This window comes from Terrapene carolina, unplaced genomic scaffold (assembly GCF_002925995.2).
Source record: "Terrapene carolina triunguis isolate 2854851 unplaced genomic scaffold, T_m_triunguis-2.0 Scaffold189, whole genome shotgun sequence".
NCBI classification, from domain to species: domain Eukaryota; kingdom Metazoa; phylum Chordata; order Testudines; family Emydidae; genus Terrapene; species Terrapene triunguis.
In genome coordinates this window covers 1,000,801-1,021,702 of record NW_020664540.1, presented here as the reverse complement: position 1 = coordinate 1,021,702, position 20,902 = coordinate 1,000,801, and the positions used below count along the sequence as shown (strand labels likewise).

General features: G+C 42.3%; 1 protein-coding gene across 2 annotated transcripts in view; it reads left to right on the top strand.

Moving 5' to 3' along the window:
* Positions 1–9,223: 9,223 nt before the first annotated feature.
* The window catches only part of CDC42BPB (CDC42 binding protein kinase beta), a 117,693-nt gene continuing 106,014 nt past the window's right edge, over positions 9,224–20,902 (top strand). For both annotated transcript variants that reach the window (XM_024203518.2, XM_024203517.2), the window contains exon 1: positions 9,224–9,848. In XM_024203518.2, the coding sequence (XP_024059286.1) occupies positions 9,671–9,848 (178 nt within the window). In that variant the 5' untranslated portion in view covers positions 9,224–9,670. The remainder of the gene's footprint in view (positions 9,849–20,902) is intronic.

Below are 20,902 nucleotides of genomic sequence, written 5' to 3'. Positions count from 1 at the left end.
TCTAAACATCACAATGACTATCTCATCTTAAAAGAAATGGCTTAAATATGAAACACCATTTCTCCCATCACTGAAAAAGTTCATTTTAAGTCAAATTCTAGAAAAGCCAGATGGTTCCTGTCACAGGGGGCCAGCCACAGTAAGTGAAGTAGGTTCAGCTCATCTGTGTCATCACATGCACTTCCATTTGGCCAATTAAAAGGACTGGGCAGCACTTGAGTGTTATCCAGGGGAGAGAGCTGGTGAATCAGTGTTGCCTGGTCAGTCAGGAAGGGCAGGTGAGAGTTGCTAGTGCCAGAAAGTGTTTCCTGGGGGAAGGCTGAATACAAGGAGAGCAACAAGAAAGGATTCCTAGCTGGCTTCCCCAAGCCATAGAGCTAGGGCTAGAGGGTTTGAGAGGACTGAAGGTAGCTGCAGTGGTGGTGATAGAAGCAGCAGTAGAGGGAGATGCCTGCTGGCTCTAAGCCAGGGAGCCAGAACTGAGGGCTAGAGAGGGCTGAAAGAATGGGAAGCCCTGGAAGGACTTACCTGCTGACATCATGCTGGAGAGTTGGACCCCAAGGAACAGTGAGAGGGCCCGGGCAGTGAGATGAACTCCCAGCACAGGCTGTAGGGATGCCTACTGGGCAGAGCTGGGTTGCACCTCACTTGTTAGGGTTGGGCTGGCTGTCCTGGCAGAGGGACAGAAGAGGACCAACAAGGAGCCTAGGTGTGGTCTGGAAGGACTCCCAGCAGAGAGGCTGATGGAGATGCCTGCTGGGAAGAGCAGGAGTTTCCTGCACTTGGTTTGGGAAATGGAGGCTTCTCCTCAGTGATGAAGTCCAGCCATATAAAGGTAATTCTTAAAAATGACCTGCAAAGCAGAAGAAATTGGGTTTGTGCCCTATTATGCTTCTCTGATCTATAAAAAGAAACAGAGATGTTTATTTTTACATCTGCTTGTTTTTACATTAATGGAAGCCTATGAACTGGAGAATCTAACAGATGTATGACGTTGGGACTTTTGTAGGGGATTCAATAAACTGTGTTTTGGTAATAAACTGGCCCCAAGGAGGGGTGTTATTTAAGCAAGAAACCCTGCAGTGGATTTTCTGGGGACTTTGAAAGGGGGAAATTAGGCAAGGTTGCTCTAGGACAGTTCCATAATGGATTTCATGGCAGCAACTGTCCTTGGTTAATGCTGTTCTTCACATGTTAATGGAGTAAGTTAAAATTGAAGTGATCAATCTTGTGGTCCTTATGTTAGAGCTGCCTGCAGCCATGGAACAGTTGGATCAATGACATTGGAGGGTTGCTGAGCTAACAGCAGGGAGCTAGGCTCCAACATTTCATGGGGGATTTTAAACTAACACAAATCTTTTGGAGAAGATAGTTTGAGAGGAAGCTTGGTGGAGCCACTGCGTTGTGCTGGAGGGACTCAAGCCATTCTGGAAGTTCTGTTACCACATTCAAGGGCAAGGTTGGATGATTTCTCTGCCTCTGATGGAGTTCATTTGTTCTCTGGATTCTGCTAACAAACCTGCCAGAGGGGGACAGACCTCTGGGGCTTAATACAAATACATCTAAAAACTAATTTATAATAGAAAAATATGGAAATATTTTGAACATTTCTGTCATAATATGTAATGACAGAAACATTCAAAATATTTCCCAGGGGAGGATATCCCTGGACTGCCCTATGAGGGCTTTACTTTAACTTTCACTTCAAACTTTTCAAGTTAAACTTTGTGAAATATATATTCAGGTTATTTACTGGAACAAAGTATAAACACTGCTAGCAAATGCACTTAATAGGCGTTAGTTTTCCAAGTGATTTTTGCCTGTGTCCTTGTCATGGTTATAAGGAAGCATTTATTTAAAACTGGAAAACACATGAACAGATTCCTTAGTCCCTCCCACTTCCTCTCTGAGAAACTTCCCTTCCTCAGAAGCTGTTTGATTTATCATGTACAAAGGCAAAAACACTTGGGAGATTCCCTTCCTAAAGCAGCACGTCAGTTGGAAGCTGGAACAGACAGTTTCTTGGACAGAGAAGCAGAGTTCTAACATCCACCATCCCTACTGAAGCCATGGAGGTCCTGTTTACACCAGGGACATTTTCTAAGAATTTCCCACTAGTGTTATCACCAGCTCAGCTCCAATGGTGATAGCAATGGCAGAATTCTTAGTGTAGATGGCTCACCGGGTGCTGCAGGTGTTTTAATGTTATGTTGATTAGACCAGTTACAAGAGCTGGCTTACGTGATGCAGTGACTCAGTCCATAAAGTTAAGCACATCCATAAGTGGTGGGTTGTTTTTTTTTTTTTTTTTGGAGTGGGACTTAAAGGATGGATGGAGGCAGTGCAAATTTTTACAGTAATCTTTTCAAGATGACCTGCAAAGGAAATATATGGGTTATGCCTTTAGTTGCGTTTATTTTATATATAAAGAAGGCCTGAATGTCTGTTTTAATTATCATAAATAAATCAACAGCCTTTATTTTTATTTTGCGTCAAAATATCAGAGAGGTGAAGTCTTGTCTTCCCTGCATTAGCTGGAGGATTCTTTAGATGACTTGGATTCAGAGTTGGAACTTTCTCAGACCCTAATTCAAAAAGGGAGGGGAAGTTGGACCTTAAATAGTTTTTTCTCCTAAGTCAGTCACTTCTCCCCTCAACTAAAGGTTTCACTTGCTTGGGCTTTTTTAAACCTCATGCATCTGTTAGTTTCTCCAATTCATAGTCTTCCATTAATATTTTTAATGTAAAAACAAGCAGAAGTAAAAATAAACATCTATTTCTCTGTATACATCATAGAGAAGCATAATAGGGCACAAACCCAATTTCTTCTGCTTTTAAGAATTACCTTTATATGGAGGGACTCTGTCACTGAGGAGAAGCCTGCAGCACCCCTATTCTTTCCCTTTTAGCATGAAAGGGTAGGGTAGAGAGGATACAAAATACATTTGTAATCTCAGTCTGCCATCGTCTCTCCCATTTCTGTACTGTATTCTCCTAAATCCAAAACTGATCTGAGAGTGGATTTTCATAAAGTCACAAAGTGGTGACACAACTATTTCCTGTTGCCATCAGAATTTCTCTCTTTACTGGTTACCAAGTTACATGGAGTACAACCAAGAACAAAAAGCAGAGGCCTGAGTTGGATTGAATTTGAAAGACCTTTACAGTAGCTATAAGGATTTATGTTGACAGTTTTGCAAGTCAAGGACAATTACAGAAAACATGATCGAGAACCCCTCTGCTTGCATTAGATCTGAAATAAAAGAGAATTTTAAAGATTCAGTAAGAAAAAAACAATAAAAAGGGGGGGTTAGAACAAAAGAGCTGCCATACTGGGTCAGAGCATGGTCCATCTTGCCCAGTATCCCGTTTCTGACAGTGGCCCCATACCAGAGCTTAAGGAGGAGTGTACAGAACAAGGCAATCATGAAGTGATCTACCTGTCTTCCTCTCCCGGCTTCTGGTAGTTGGAAGCTTAGGGCCTCCCCACGCACGGGGTTGCATCCCTGACCATCTTGGCTAGCAGCCACTGGTGAACTTATCTATTTCTTTTTTGAACCCAATTATACTTTTGGCCATCACAACCTCCCACGGCAATGAGTTCCACAGGTTAATTGTATGTTGTGTGGAAAAAGGACTTCCTCTTTTTCATATTAAACCTGCTGCCTATTAATATCATTGGAAGACCCTGTATTTTTTGTATTGTGTGAAAGGGTAAATATCAGGAATTGTGTGTGTGGGGGCGGGGAAAAGTGTTTTTATAGACCTCTATCATATCTCCCCTGTCATCCCTCTTCTAAGCTGAATAGCCCTAATCTTTTTAGTCTCTCCTCATACAGAAGCCGTTCCATACTCTCAATCATATTTGTTACCCTTCTCTGAAACTTTTCTAGTTCCACTATCTCCTTTTTGGAGATGGGATGACCAGAACCACATACAATATTCAAGGATTTATATAGTGGCATTATGATATTTTGTCTTATTTTCTATCCCTTTCCTAAAAGTTCCTAACCTACTGTTAGCCTTTTTGACTGCTGCTGTGCAACGAGCTGAAGTTTTCAGAGAACTATCCAGGGTGACTGTAAGGGCTTGCCTACACTTACCAGAGGATCCACGCTGCGATGATTGATGCACCGGGGGTCGATTTAGCGGGTCTAGTGAAGACCCGCTAAATCGACCACAGATTGCTCTCCTGTCGACTCTGGTACTCCACCGGAACAAGAAGAGTAAGGGGAGTTCAACGGGACAGTGTCGCCTATCAACCTAGCATAGTGTGGACCCTGCGGTAAGTAGATCTAAGCTATGTCGACTTGAGTTACGTTACTAACATAACTCAAATTGCGTAGCTTAGATTGACTTTCCCCAGTAGTGTAGACAAGGCCTGTGTCTTTCTTGGGTGATAGCAGCTAATTTAGTACTCTTCCACTGAAATATGTAACAGGAGAAATAACACGTAAGATGCCTCATTTCATTTATTTTAGCTAAATCACGTCTATTTTTAGTATGTGGAATTGGCACACATGCGTAACAGAATCAGTATACCTTAAACTACAAAGTCAAGCTTAAAAATGTGTTTGAATGTGTACATAGGATGTCATTTGTAAACTAGGTAGGTTTTTTTGTACCTGCAGTCCTTAGTGTCAAAACCCAGCACTATCTGAAAAATACAAAACTCTTATCCGTGTGTGTGTGTGTGTTTGTTTTAAATCTAACTTCTCATGGAGCAGCTATAGTATCCCCACTCTAATAAATGACCTTATGTGTGCTGGTCTGACAGTGTGCAATCCTAAACTTTTTAAGGCAGGCTCCACTATTATCTTTTGGCCCATCCTCCATCTTTCCAAGTCTTAGACCTGATTCTCCACTCACACTGTAGTAAGCCAGAAGTAACTACTGAAGTCAATGGATTTCCTGTAACCCACACACCTCAGGTAAGTCTGAAAAGTGTCATAGTGAAAGTGGTGTACATGGGTCCAAAAGAATTGGACCCCTTGATTTTGGAGTCATCAATAACACGAGGCAGACACAATTTACAAATAATGGGTACATATTACTGCATCCAATTGCAGTTCCCTGTACACCTTCTTTTCTGCTGAGGGAGGCTGAGATTTCCTTCACCTGCAGCAGTGGACAAGAAGTGGAAGGATGGATCCTATTTCGATGTCTTTCAACCCCTGCCCTTCTTAACCCTTTGTTCTGATCAACTCATTCCAAGGAAGATCTACAACAGAAGTAACAAGTGGAAAATGCCAAGAGCTCCATTCAAGTTCAGCAGCAGTAGTAAGCCAATTCTGACAGTTAAAATGCTTAGGGCGCTACAGCCAGATGTGACAATAGAGTTAGCAGCTTTAGGGAGAGTGATCTCTCTATAACCAGGAAGTAATGGAGAGTTAGAATGATAAAAATACCTCTATATTCTGTGTAAAATGTTTTTTGCAAGGGAATGGGACAACAAAGGTAGAGACACTCCGTAGTAGCTTCCCTACACATTAGAAGTGCAGATTTTTAGTATAATCAGTTTGACCACTAGACAAGTTGTGGTCTCAGTCTGAGACCACACTTGCTAAGTGGTATCAGTGCATGCAGCTGACAGGTACCAGCATACAGTTCTACATCTGGATCTGAGTAGGTCATGGAGATAACAGGTCCCAGGACATGCCAGACAGTGTCTCTATGTGGTCACAATCCATGGAACCAACTAACATCTCCAGCATGTTATCACAATCCATGGCCCACAGTGATTGTGTCCTAGAAATGACATTATGCCTGGGGGCAATGTCCCCTAAAACAAGAGCTTCCAGCATGTCATACTCCATTCGACCCTAAGTGGCCATGATGCCTGGCGATCGCTTCCAGTATGTAATACTCCATGCTGTATGGGGACATCGGATTTATGGTGTGTTCAGGGTGAAAGCACTCATTTTTCCCCTCTAAGTGAGGGGAAGTGACAGTTGGAGGAGAAGAGGGGAGACAGTTGACAGACAGATGCAGGCATTGTGGAACTTGAGAGAGAGAAACTGAGAGTCTGTGAGTTAACTGAGAGAAACAGCGAGAGTGAGAGAGGGCGGCCAGAGGAACAGAGGGAAGTCAAGAGTAAGTTGAGAGATGGAGATTGAGCAGGACAGACAGACATGCAGATGAGGGGCCCTTAGTTTAAAGCTGGCTAGTCAAGTCAGTCTATGTTTGATGGCATGTTCTTCGGTATCAGCGTGTTTGTTCCTGAGCATTAGTTCTAGTAATCTCCTGTCATTGATTCATGTTGACCCAGAGATGCAGAACAGGAGCACCCAAAGTACTGCCGTTCCAGTGGGTCTGGTCTAATGTGTACTACCACAAGCAAGCATCACTGGGCCTGAGTCCCTCTCCTTCAGGAAGTTATGAGAGGTGCTTGTGGCTCAGAGATTGACTTGGGTAGTAGATAGTACCCAGTGAGATATTTGGGGAAAGGGGAACTTTGAACTAGATATAATAAACAACCCTATAATAGCCTGTGCAGACTGAGATAGGTATAGATATCTTTCTTCATTTAGAGAAATATATGTAGTTAAGTACACTTAATAGTAAGTTAGAGAGAGAGAGTGTGTGTATATATATATATTTTCAATCCCTTATACATACTTTATTATATATTCATCTATTTAATGTTTTTGTAAGTAGGTGGAATCCAGTTCCATTTGTTCTGGGTTAAATAAAATACCCTGTATGTTCTTTTTTGACAACTTATTGTATTAGCTTGGCTACCACTACATTACCTTTTAATATCACAGGTTTCAGAGTAGCAGCCGTGTTAGTCTGTATCCGCAAAAATAACAGGAGTACTTGTGGCACCTTAGAGACTAACAAATTTATTAGAGCATAAGCTTTCGTGGGCTACAACCCACTTCTTCGGATGCATATAAAGTGAAATATATTGAGGAGATATATATACACACATACAGAGAGCATGAACAGGTGGGAGTTGTCTTACCAACTCTGAGAGGCCAATTAAGTAAGAGAAAGAAAACTTTTGAAGTGATAATCAAGATAGCCCAGTACAGACAGTTTGATAAGAAGCAAGTGTGAGAATACTTACAAGGGGAGATAGATTCAATGTTTGTAATGGCTCAGCCATTCCCAATCCCTATTTAGCCCTGAGTTGATTGTGTCTAGTTTGCATATCAATTCCAGCTCAGCAGTCTCTCGTTGGAGTCTGTTTATCTTCATCATCTGGACCCATGGAAAAGAAGCCCTTGAGGAATTCCACCATGATTTCAATAATTTCCATCCCACCATCAACCTCAGCCTAGATCAATCCACACAAGCGGTCCATTTCCTGGACACTACTGTGCTAATAAACGATGGTCACATAAATACCACCCTGTACCGGAAACCTACTGACCGCTACACTTACCTACATGCCTCCAGCTTCCATCCAGGACACACCACACGATCCATTGTCTACAGCCAAGCTCTAAGATATAACCGTATTTGCTCCAATCCCTCAGATAGAGACAAGCACCTACAAGATCTCTGTCAAGCATTCTTAAAACTACAATACCCACCTGCTGAAGTGAAAAAACAGATTGACAGAGCCAGACGAGTACCCAGAAGTCACCTCCTACAAGACAGGGCCAACAAAGAAAATAACAGAACACCACTAGCTGTCACCTTCAGCCCCCAACTAAAACCTCTCCAGCGCATCATCAGAGATCTACAACCTATCCTGAAAGATGATCCTTTACTCTCACAGATCTTGGGAGACAGACCTGTCCTCGCTTACAGACAACCCCCCAACCTAAAGCAAATACTCACCAGCAACCACACATCACTGAACAAAAACACTGACCCAGGAACCTATCCTTGTAACAAAGCCCGATGCCAACTCTGTCCACATATCTATTCAAGTGACACCATCATAGGGCCTAATCACATCAGCCATACCATCAGGGGCTCGTTCACCTGCACATCTACCAATGTGATATATGCCATCATGTGCCAGCAATGCCCCTCTGCCATGTACATTGGCCAAACCGGACAGTCTCTACGCAAAAGAATTAATGGACACAAATCTGACATCAGGAATCATAATACTCAAAAACCAGTGGGAGAACACTTTAACCTGTCTGGCCATTCTTTGACAGACCTGCGGGTGGCTATCTTAAAACAGAAAAACTTCAAAAACAGACTCCAACGAGAGACTGCTGAGCTGGAATTGATATGCAAACTAGACACAATCAACTCAGGGCTAAATAGGGATTGGGAATGGCTGAGCCATTACAAACATTGAATCTATCTCCCCTTGTAAGTATTCTCACACTTGCTTCTTATCAAACTGTCTGTACTGGGCTATCTTGATTATCACTTCAAAAGTTTTCTTTCTCTTACTTAATTGGCCTCTCAGAGTTGGTAAGACAACTCCCACCTGTTCATGCTCTCTGTATGTGTGTATATATATCTCCTCAATATATTTCACTTTATATGCATCCGAAGAAGTGGGTTGTAGCCCACGAAAGCTTATGCTCTAATAAATTTGTTAGTCTCTAAGGTGCCACAAGTACTCCTGTTATTTTTAATATCACAGTGTCGCACTCCCCCTCCCCCCGGTGCTGGACCATTACTAAAGCTTGGGCGGTGGTTTTGGGATGGAGTGACCCCCAGATGCATTTCAAATCATAACAGAGTAACCCTACTCTGAGAGGTCCGTCCCGGGCCCCGAAGCGCTGCTCCATCGCGTGTGAAGGGCCTCCGGCCCCGGCCCCTGACCTGACGGCTCCGGGGCTGCCTTATTGACCAGCTCGGCCAACCCCTCCCCCTGCGCACGGCTCTGTCTGTGCCCTGCCCTGGGGGCTGCGCTCTGCGTGGGCGGCTGCAGTGAAACGCAGCGGTCCCACACCTGCCCTGGGGTTACCTCACCCACTGGCCCTACCTGAAACCCCCCCAAAGCAGCTGCCGCAATTTTCCTAGGGGCAGATCAGAAAGAAGGGAGGAGCCGATGCGAATCTGCTGAGGAGACGCCAAAGTCTCCACTTCCCCTCCATTGCCAGGGAACGAATTGTTTCGCCTCCGCTCACGGGTGACGAATCTGCGGAATTCATTCCAAAGACACTTGATAGCTGCCCTTCCTTATTTCACACTACGGCAAGCGGCTTTCCCCAATACTCCTCAGTACGGCTTCGCCCCGCCCCGCACGTCCGTGCGTGGGGACGCTAGCGTGGTGGGCGTAGCTCTGGGTCCCGGCTGGGGCCGCTTGGTGCCTCCTCCGGACAGAGCCGTGTTCGCCACCGCTGAAGAGTCGCCGCTGCCCCGGGCTACCTGAGGCCTCCGGTCCCGTTAGGCGGAGCAGCCGCGGCGGACCCCCGTTCCCCGTAGGGCGCTGAGAGAAGCCGGGCGCGGCGGCCGGGCGGGCGCAGGAGGCCGGGTCCGGGCGGACCGGTCAATGGACCAGCCGGGCCTGGGGCAGAACCCGTGGAAGCAGCTGCCCGGCCCCCGGGGGGGCTCCCAAGATGTTGGCGTGAGGGGGAGGAGGAGACCCCGCCGCTGCCGGGTCCGGGCCGCCGAGCCGAGTGCCGCGGAGCGGATGGTGCTGCCGCTGCCGCGGGGACACTGAAGCGGCGGCGCCTCGGGCCTCTGCACGTCCCCATCCCCGTCCCCCTGCCCGGGCCGGCTCGCCCCGGCTCCGCCCGGCGGCACCATGTCGGCCAAGGTGCGGCTGAAGATGCTGGAGCAGCTGCTGCTGGACGGGCCGCGGCGCAACGAGAGCGCGCTGAGCGTGGAGACCCTGCTGGACCTGATTGTCGGGCTCTACACCGAGTGCAGCCGCGACTCGCCGCTCCGCAGGGACCGATACGTCTCCGACTTCCTCGAGTGGGGTGAGGCCTGTCGGGGGAGGGCGGGCGATGGAGGGATCGCCGGTGAGGGCGGTTCGGACACCTCCCGGCGGGACGGGGAGGAAAGCCCCGGAGCTGGGAGCAGCCCTGGACCGTTGAAAGCTGGCTGGGGAGGGGCAGCGCCGACTAGTCATCCCCCCACGCCCCGGGGTTAAACCCCGGGCTTTGCATGGAGAGGAGAGGCCGCCCACTGGGTGTGACGCCTCCTCTGGTAACACCCTAGCCGCCAGGATGTGACCCTTGGAGCCCCGTAACCACCGCCTCCCAGCTCTGCCGTCTTTCCAAAAGAGCCGCCTGGCAGTGAGTAAAAGGAGTGGCCCCGGAGTGCCCTTGGCCTGAAACCCTGCTTGGCTTAGCCTGAAATGTCAGGCTAATCCGGTGCCTACCTGGAAAGGGTGGGGGCAGCAGGGGCATGCCAGGAAATTGTTTATTTAGCAAGGCTTTGTGCCCTGTTTGTGGCGGATTTGTTGTAATCAGTTGAAGGGCGGCGGAGGGGGGGTGTTTGTGGGGAGGGCACTTGACATTTAGGGTGCACTTTTTAGTCTGAACACACATCTGAAGGAAAGGGGCAATTCCAGACAATCCCTGTGATAGTAGCATTATTTGTGTTAGTTTCATGGTGTGCTAAGCAACCTAAACGCAGAAAATCCACAGTCCTACTGACAAAGGAAAGGCAGGTGCAGGTGGTGGCACATAGAATAAAACCTTTTTCTTGTAAAGGTGCCTGACTACGTTAGGAATTTTATTTATAGGTAGTCATTTGGCATAGCATTGTCAGACTGGATTGGAACTACTACCCTGATTTATGTTAAATTGGTGATGGTAGCTGACCTGTTTGGGTTGTTGAAATAAATAATACTGACTGGTGAAGGTGACTAACTTTCTTCATGGGATAAAAAACTGTGGGGGAAGTAACACTTGCAAGACCATGGGCGCCTTGCATTATCCTCTTTGTCACACACGTGAAGTGGATTTTTAAAGAAACACTTTTAAAAAAAGGATTTCCTTGGGGAGGGGGTTGTAAGGAAGTCAACTCCTTTATCTTAATAAATGCCTTAATATTAGACTAGTGCTCTAAAATATTGGGATAGTTGGTTCTCCTTAATTTCTGTGTGGGGACCACCACTCTTTGTTATATGCTAACAAACTAAGGGGATTCGCTTCCTGCAGTCTTCTGTTGATGTCAGTAGTGTGATTGTCAACTGAATAATTAACCACTTTATTGCATCTGCTTTGCAAGTCTGCAGCAATGGGTGCATTGCTCATTTGTTTTGTAGTGGGAGCTTTTTGTATGTCATCTGCAAAGTGGATTCTGTTTCCATATTCTTGTAACCAATTGTGTATGATCATTTCAGTTTTTGAATTTACATGCAGACAAGTTACCGAATATGATTGTAACAGACTGTTTATAGTCTAGCCCTGAGATTGAGAAGAGAGGTTAGGGCAGGCTGATTTCTGGAGGATAAGGTACTTTCTCTATAGTTCTTTGGTGATTATCTCTTATTGGACAACCACCATATTGTCATCCAGTGTGTTAATGAGACTAATCTGTTACTACTTGTAAAATTGGTTCTCCTATTCTTATGCATCATACTCATGGAATAAATATGAAAAGCTTTCTGGCTTGATGTGAAGTATGGCTAGTAATAGCAGCATATTTGTTGCATTGTGGTACTATCAAATCAATAACTGTAGGCCATCTTAATGTAACAGAGTAACTGTTTAATAATGCATGTAAGCTGCCATCTGGTGCTATAGGATTTATAAGTAGGGATAAAAATTTATAATCAAAACAGTTTGATGAAAAGGAAAGGTCTAAAAACGTAGTTCTGTATATTTTATATTCCATATACAAAAAACTACCTTTAAAGATGATCCAGGTTGATTAATATGTTCTCCCCCAACTGTGCAAGCCTTATAAAGCAAATAAATGCCAATTATGGGACACCTTTTATCTGTACCCTAATACCCTCACAGCATATTTCCACTGATGGACTCCTCATCAATAGGAACTTGCTTCTGCCTCCAACTAATAAAGAAACACAACGCACGACACACATCTTCCTTGTGGTAGAATGCAAAATCTTAATTACAGCCTCAGTATTAGCAAATATTCAAGGTTGATGTGCACAAGTTGAACGTAACCTGTCATGTTTGTGGGGGAAGTATTAGGTTGTAGTTCTACTTTGAGGGAGATCAACGTGTCGTCTTGTCATTGGAGACAGAAGGAACTTCCTTCTGACAACATGGAGTGTGTCACTGTCAAAGGAAATGTGCTGTGTAAGAGGGGACATATAACTGGCATTTCTTTGTTTCTGTTTTAACCTGGGGGATATTACACATAACCTAAGGTTATGTCTACACTACGCACCTTTTAGTGACACAGCTGTGCCACTACAGCCATGCCACTAAAAGGCACACAGTGCAGCCACTGTTTATCAGCAGGAGAGAGCTCTTCTGCCAACAAAAAAACTTCCACCCCCAATGAGCGGCAGTAGCTTTGTCAGCAGGAGAGCTCTTCTGCAGACAAAGTCCTGTTCACACTGGCACTTTTTATCGGCAAAACTTTTTTGTCGTTGGAGTATGGTTTATTTTCCACACCTCTGAACGACAAAACTTTTGTTGTTCAGTTTCTAGTGTAGACAAAGCCTAACTTAACCACTTCTAAGGGAAACTTTTGTTTATGGATTTTCATAGGTTCTTAATTTGACAAGTGAAAGGAGGCTTTGGGCATGGAAGGACAGACCGGGATTTATCTCAATATTTCCTATGGCTTGTAGGGATATGGAGGAAGCAAAGATGTTTGAGGTGGGGGACGGGGGGAGGAGCTACCCTTCCTAAACCTGGCACAAGGGAGCTCATGTTCCTGGGGCAGTAGAACAATGTGAATTACCCTATCTACTCCACCAGGCTGGCCACAGCTCCTTACAGTGGATGAGCATCTCAGAATTGCAGAACTTTACAGAAGCTGCTGAGTCCCTAACACTGGAGCTTATAGCTGCTCTCTCCCTGGAACTCTGATTGCTGCTTCCTGATTCTGTGCCAAAAGCTTCTGCTCATCTCCTCACTGTTTCCTAACTGTTAGAATGTAGGGGTTGGTCATCTTCCTTGTGGCTTCAGTCCCATTGGAACTGAGCCAAGAGGCTGCCTTCTTGACTCAGGATAGTCTAATTTTCCCATGGCAAGCAGAGCGCGCAAGTGTAGTATTTCAGTTGAATCAAGCTCTGAGTCTGGGGAAGGGAAGAGAGGGTGAGAGGTTCCATAAAAAGACCTTTAGTAGGGGAAGGTGAGCTGAACTGGAAGCCAGGAAAGGAGTTCAGATCTCTCTTCTGCTTTTAGCTGTTTACATTTCTTTTCACTTTTTAACTTTTTATTGAAAAAGGGCTCATTTCACCACCACCACCTTAGAAGGTAGGCAAGTATCAATCACACAGTTTGCACAATCTGTGAGTTATCTTATTTGAGAATGTCCTTACTAGGAGCAGAAGCCAAGTTCTTAATATTGCATACCCCAGTCTCATACTGTTAGAAAGAATTTGTTAGATGTCAATTCTTGGTGATGCTGCCTAAGCTGTTGCTTTAGCCACTAGACAACACTCCTTTCCCAGAGCCAGGAATAGAATCTAGGAGTCCTGATTACTAGTCCCCTTGCTCTGACCAGAGGTAACACTCCTCTCCCACAGCCATCAGCAATCTCAAGCCTCCTCCTACCATCTACTACAGTGGTTCTCAACTGTTCCAGACTACTGTACCCCTTTCAGGAGTCTGATTTGTCTTGTGTACCCACAAGTTTCATCTCACTTAAAAACTACTTGCTTACAAAATCAGACATAAAAATACAAAAGTGTCACAGCACTATTACTTAAAAATTGCTGACTTTCTCCTTTTTGCCATATAATAAAATAAATCAATTAAAATATAAATAATGTACTTACATTTCAGCATATAGTATATAGAACAGTATAAACAAGTCATTGTCTGTATGAAATCTTAGTTTGTACTGAGTTCGCTAGTGCTTTTTATGTAGCCTGTTGTAAAATTAGGCAAATACCTAGATGAGTTGATGTACCCTCGGAAGACCTCTTTGTACCCACAGGGGTGTACACATCCCTGGTTGAGAACCACTATCAGATAATTATAACTATTTACTGGATCAAAGTGTGTGTTAGGTCTTTCCCACATTTAAAAAAAAAGGCTATTTCAGTAACTCAAATGGTGTAGGGGATCTGAAGGTTTGTGGGTTCAAATCCTGCCGATGTGTATGTACAGGGATTCTTGTGGTTGGTTTTATTTTTTTTTAAATAGCTTATTTAATTCACATCGTGAGAAAATATCCTTTTGACAGAAACCTCAAAGTGAAAAAACATTACAGTATGTAAATTATGGCACAGCATCCAACAAAACATAGATGTTCTACATTTCATTTATGTCAACTAGTGGCAGGTTTTAGTGAAATGGCAGCCATCTTTGAGGGCAGCCTGTAGCTTCAGTCCCATGGAAAATAGTGATGATCTTTACTAGTGGCATCATCCACTGGTGATGCAGTGGCAACTTTTACTGAAGGCATAAAGAGCTTCATTGATAAGTATAGGATGTGACAGCTATAATGAGTATGTTTTTTTCCCTGTTTTCCTTGCTGTCTTGACAGTCATTGATAACTTTGTGTAATTAAAATCTAATGTACATTCAAAGGTAGCTGGTAATGAATCTTAACTATATGGAAAGATTGAACGGTGACAAACCAACCACTTAAAGGCGGTCTGCAAAAAGTCAATCACTGGGACATTTCAAAAATTCACTTTTAAATTTAATTCAAACTAAGCAATTCAGTGGCAGTCCCAGAAAATTCCATCTTTACTAACATTGTGCTGTAAATTTTGGGAAGGTGCATAGTATTCATTTTCTTTTTAAAAGGCTAAATCTCTGCTTTAAGTGGAAATCTTACCTGAATCTTAATACTGACATACGACCAAGCCTTTATAATATGTTTTCATATTCCAAATTAGTGGGCTTATTAAATTAATTACTTAGGATAAAATTTTCAAAAGTAACTGGCATATAGGAGCTTATCACTCCTTCAAGAATATCTACTTCCCATTTTCAAATTTTACCCAGTGTTTCTCCTAGCTTTGAACACCCATTTTAATGCATCAGGTATGAATAGTGGGACTCAACTATTGGTAGCGTGATACTGGTTAAAAGAGCTAATGTGATCCTGGGTTGCACAAACAGGGGAATCTCAAGTAGGAGTAGAGAGATTATTTTACCTCTGTATTTGGCACTGGTGCATCCACTGTTGAACTATTGTCTAGTCCAGATGCCCACAACTCAATATTGATAGAGAGGGTTCAGAAAAGAACCATGAGAATGATTAAAGGATTAGAAAACATGCCTTGTAGTGAAAGACTCAAAGAGCTCAGTCTATTTAGCTTAACAAAGAGAAGGTTAAGGGGTGGCTTGATTACAGTCTATCAGTATCTACATGGGGAGCAAATATTTAATAATAGGCTCTTTAATCTAGCAGAAAAAGGTATAACACAATCCAATGGCTAGAAGTTGAAGCTAGTCAAGTTCAGACTGGATTTAAGGCCTAAATTTCTAATGCTTAGAGTAATTAACCACTGGAACGATTTACCAAGGGTTGTGATGGATTCTCTGTCACTGACTATTTTTAAATCAAGATTGACTGACTGCTTTTCTGTATGTTCTGCTCTATGAATGATTTTGGGGAAGTTCTCTGGCCTGTGTTATTACAGGAAGTCAGACTAGATGATCACAATGGTCCCTTCTATGGACCATGGAATCTATAAATCTATGGTAGATGACATAATCTTGCCACAAGAAACAAGTTATATTCCCTATCTTAATCTTTTATAGAATAATTAAATTCAGATGAATTCAAATAAATTTTGGTTAATTAGTGAAAAGATTATGGTCTCTGAATACAAACTTGCTTTCTTTTGGCAAAATGTGTGGTATTATGGTGAAGCTAGCAGCAAGCTCTGTATTTATGTTGCCTAATATTTCCCCATTTAAAAAATTTCTAGTGGTGGTTTTTTTTGAGGCCCCCATACCTCTATTGTTTGCCACAGGCTTTGGAAATTAAGCAAGGAGAAAGTCCTTAGGCTAGAGAAGTGCCTTTTCTTTGTCCCATGAAATTCTGCTCATGTTTTGCTGAGAGATAAGCTGCTAAAAATCACCGTTTATTTATATTAAGGAAAACTTTGCCAGGAAATTGAATACATAACTACATTAAAATAATGTTATTTTGATTGTGACTTGAAAGTTCGGAACTTGAAAGTTAGGAAATGTACTGACAGTTAGAATTTAGGTTGCTTAATTTATTTCCCCTATATTGTTTTTAAATACATGATCGCATACTATTTTTCTAAGTGGGCTTCTGTCTTATTCCGTGCATAGCATGGATGCATAAGGGGGCACAACTGTGGTTGCGATCATAAAGCTAACGTTTCCTAACTTTCAATTATGGAAACTTGGAACCTAAATAACCTTCTTTCAACATAGCTTTTTCATGTGAAATATTACTTTAAGTTGAGTTTTGCCAAGAAAATACTTTTGTCACCACAACTTCTAGTTGATGCCAGTGAAGTCTCATCAGTATAAGAAAACTGAGTGGATGTCAGTTTAGTTAGTGAACTTCAATTCACTGAATCTCTTTACCAGGTGAAGTTAAACTAGCTCTTTCATACAAATATGCTTATTTCTGATTTGGTAGTGATGGAATTGTTGTATAGTTCTTGGAAATAAATGGCTTAACTACAAGAGTCACAGAACTGAAGTGACTAATTGTCTCGTTAGATTCCTACATGGAAACTAATTTTGATTTTAGATTTCTTTTCAGTATGTATGTTTAATATGGAGAAATGCTAGTCCAGAGTTAAGTTAGTAATATTTTCTTTACTGGTGTTTTTAGTCCTATCTAGATTCTTCAAACTTGTGCACTTCAGACTTTGTAAGTGTAGTTTGTTGCAAGAGGAGAACTGGCATAAGTTGAGGTCATTCAGACAAGCAGTTTCTGAGAGATGAGTTTTAAGCAAACAAGGTATAATTCAGGCTTTGAAAAGTCTAATAATGCTTGCTTTCTCAAATCCAAATTTATCACAGAAAAGAATCTTGATGAAATCTAGTGGATGTGACTGACTTACTCATTACAGCAAAAGGAATAGAATGCTCTGCCACAAGCAAATCTTAGTGTGTAAAAATCAGGTGGGTTTGTTGATGTTTTCTAATAGGTTTTTGTCTCTGACAGTGTAAAAGTACCAGTTCGCCAAAGCTTTGCACAGACTCATGACTGAGTTTTTAAGTCTTCCAAAGATTTCATGTGGGAATATACACTTAATGTAGACATCGCTATCTAGCTGTTTATACCACACCTGCCACCATGGGAACTAAGCGCCTGAATACTTTCTTTTGAAAATAATAATGTATGAGTGTCCTAGGTGATCTGGTAAAGAAATTCACAGACTGAGAATGTCTAAGTGCAGTTAAGATTGTGATACAAGATGAATTATCCTTGTAACTGACTCCCAACATGTGACAGGTAACTGAAATATTTACAATCCATTGCTATTTCATTGTTACACGTATTGGCTCCCTTCCTTCCTGATAGTGGAATAAGCAATATCCTAATGTTCTTAATCCCAAGATGTCTAACTCCTGATCCATTTGATATATTTATACAGTTTCTCTGACAGATTCAGATTATCCAAATGCAAGACTTAATTAAAAAGACAAGTTTTTAGTCCTAATGATTGTTGAAGGTAACTTCCTGAATGTGCAAATGTATGGTGCTGTTTTAGACCTTGATCTTGCAAAGATTTAGGCATGTGCTTAACTTTATGCACTTTGAGTAATCCCATAGAAGTCAGTGGAAGTACTTGTAATGCATGAAGGTAAGCGTGTGCGTAAGTCTGCAGAACAGGGCCATTGGCATCCTGAAGTGGTTCCGAGCTGTGAACTTCCACTGTTCAGGTTATAAGGGTCTGATCTTTGAAACCTAATAATACTTACCAGGGACTAAACCTTCAAACACAATTAGTGTTTTTTTGGGTGCCCAATTTGAGAGACCTTGAAAGGGGCCAGACTTTTGGAAAATGCTGAGCAATTATTCTCTAAATATCATACCCTAGTTGGGTACTCGAAATCACTAGTTGCTATGGAAGACCTAGGCCGAGATTCTCATAATTTATGTACAGTTATCTCAGTTGTGTGCACATCTTAGCTAATTGCATATGCACATAGCCAAATAAACAAACAGCAAAAATAACATTCATCCTAAATGTGTTCTGTATATTCTCTCCCCTTGCCCACAGTGATGCTAAATGCATACTGTTAGTTTGCCAAGACTTGGTCTAAACACGGTTGTTCCCGTTTTTAAACTAACTTAGTCAACCCATTGCAAAACGCTGTGTGGACATTTAATTTCGTTTAAATCAGTTTTATATTGGTTCAACTTGCATCATTACTAAATTTACCAGTGCAAGCTAAACTGATGAAATCCAGTTTTAAACTGATAATGTTTACACAGAGATTTGTACTAGTTTATTTAAATCAGTTTAAAAATGCTCTTGATAAAACTGTTACAACTTCTGTGTGGATGAGGCCCAAGTAAAAGGTTTGTTATTTTATATGCAGTGCTTGATATGTGTATCCAGTGCCAACTGGCAAGAGTGAAAAAGAGGTTTTGCTCCTGTACCATTGAACCCCTCCCAGCCCCTGATGCTATTCATCTGGCAATTTAAAGGAATTAAATACAATACACAACTGTTTTGCTAACATACATGGTAGTGTAGACATGGCCACAGTTTCTTTACCAGTGTAACAATTCTGGTTAGGAGAGTGACTTTTTTTTCTTAATAGTTATATCAGTACAATGCCCCCAGTGCGGAAGCAGTTAAACTGGTATAAGGCACCTTTAGATTGGTATATCTTCCTCTTTCTGTGTGGGAGCATAAGCACCTTTGTACTGGTATAGCTGATTACACACCAAGGGTGTTGTGCCACTTTAGGTATATCAGTATTATTAAAGCGGCACAAATTTTGTGGGTAGACCAGCCTTTAGAGTAATATCCAAAGGCCTGAATTAAGGTCATGACCACATAGTGCTAGGAGCTCACCAAACACAGGTAGAGATGGTCCCTGCCCTTGAGCTTTTAACATAATTAAAGACAAAATACAAGTGAGTGTAATAGTCAAAAGGAGGGTGGGGAGGACAAAGGTAATAAGTCATATGGTTACATGGTCTAACAATGTGCACAACTTAATGGATCTGAATCAATTAAATGTTTCATATTATACTGTAGTACTCTCTTCTAACTCATCTCGTCAATCTGTCTCCCCCATGTGCATGTCTCTTGACCCTTCCCGCCCCACACTCGCCCATTACAGTTGGAAATTCTACTAAACACGTAATAACCAGAAGGCTACTTGCATCAGTGTGTCATGAATGATAAGGAAGCCTGATGTCTAGGAGCAATGACAGGTGAAAAGCCAATCCCCTGATCCTATCTGCTAAGGAAGAGGGATGTTGTAGGAATTGTACAGTAAAATCTGTCTGGTAAATTTGAAGGCCCCTTCTCTCTGGATGTAAGCAAATTCGCTGCCTTCTCTTACCCCTCTCAGTGTAGAGTTCTCTGTCTACTGTGAGGATAGAAGGGAGTCTCACTACTCTACTTCTTCTCTAGCTTTCCACCTGCTGTTGTGGTTGTCTCTGCTACTTCTCCTGCCTCTGTTCTTCATTCATCCTCCCCAGTGGAAAAACTCCAGTGGCTGTGTCTGTTGCTGCTCATAATTTTCCTAAGCAGTAGCAGCATGAAACTGACCTGATTTCTTGTCAGTTTCACTGCTACCCATATGTATTGCTGGGTGGGAAATGTTTTTTCCTATCTCGCAAATGTTTTTACTTTTCAAAATTTCCACATCAGGACAAACCCAAGACCTTTTGGTCATTTTTCTTGAGAATTTTTCATAGGGCCACCCCAGAATAGCCTGGCCCCATGTCACTGTATTGCCATTTCAAATAGCTTATTATGTAAAAAGCTTGATGTTCGTGTTTGTGTATGTGTGCTATCAACAGATTGGATTTTTTTTACAGTAGAGTTGTCTTCCTGATCTCATACATTTAGAAGAAATGTGCATGAAACAGAAAATCAAATTTTTCTTGAAAATAATGTAGTCTATACTACTGAAATAAGTTGAATATTTTGAGTTTGATATATGTAAGTATCAGCCATATCATGTATTTTTCAGGCATCAAGTTTTTATGGGCGTTCCCTTTTTATATGGTGAGAATGTAAATATTGACAAGCTTATAACTTTAACTTCATGCTTCTGGATGAGGAAAAGCTGTTAAGAAGCAGTGGCACTCCTTTTCTTAGCAATAGGACAGTATTACCTGTACTGGTTGCAAGTCCTCTTAGCCTAACATAGTTTAACTATGTAGGATTCATCCTTTTTCCTTAGTAAGATTACCTTTTTGTTTTGTTAGTTGTTAAATGTTTTTAAATAATTCATAACACTATTGTATAGGGTTCCCAAGAGCCTTACGTGGAGCATCTAGTCATGCAATTTCTTGTGGAAAATATAGGGTTAGCTTGTCAGTTGGATGTAAGAACTGGGTGGCAAAAGGGTCTGAGATATGTAATTTTTAAATCTGTTTGCCAGACATTAGTGGTCAGAGCATGCAGTTATCTATATAATGGTAAACATGGAATCTTCCTCGTAATTGTTATAATCTATAATCTGGGAAATTATCTCTAATTTTAATGTTTTTCTTAAGCTTGCCACTGTCGTTGTAACATAAGACTTGCACAAACTGTTCAGCGTTAAACTTAAACCCTGTTCCCAGCACTGCTAGCATCACTTAATGCAATAAACCAAAAATTGCCGAGACAATTTCAAGCTCCATTAGAAATAAATCATGCTGCCTCTGCAATGCTGTAACACTGTAATTTAGATGCTTCCTACATCTACTGAAGTGGTTTTTCTGTCCGTGTGGGTGATCCACCTCCCCAAGT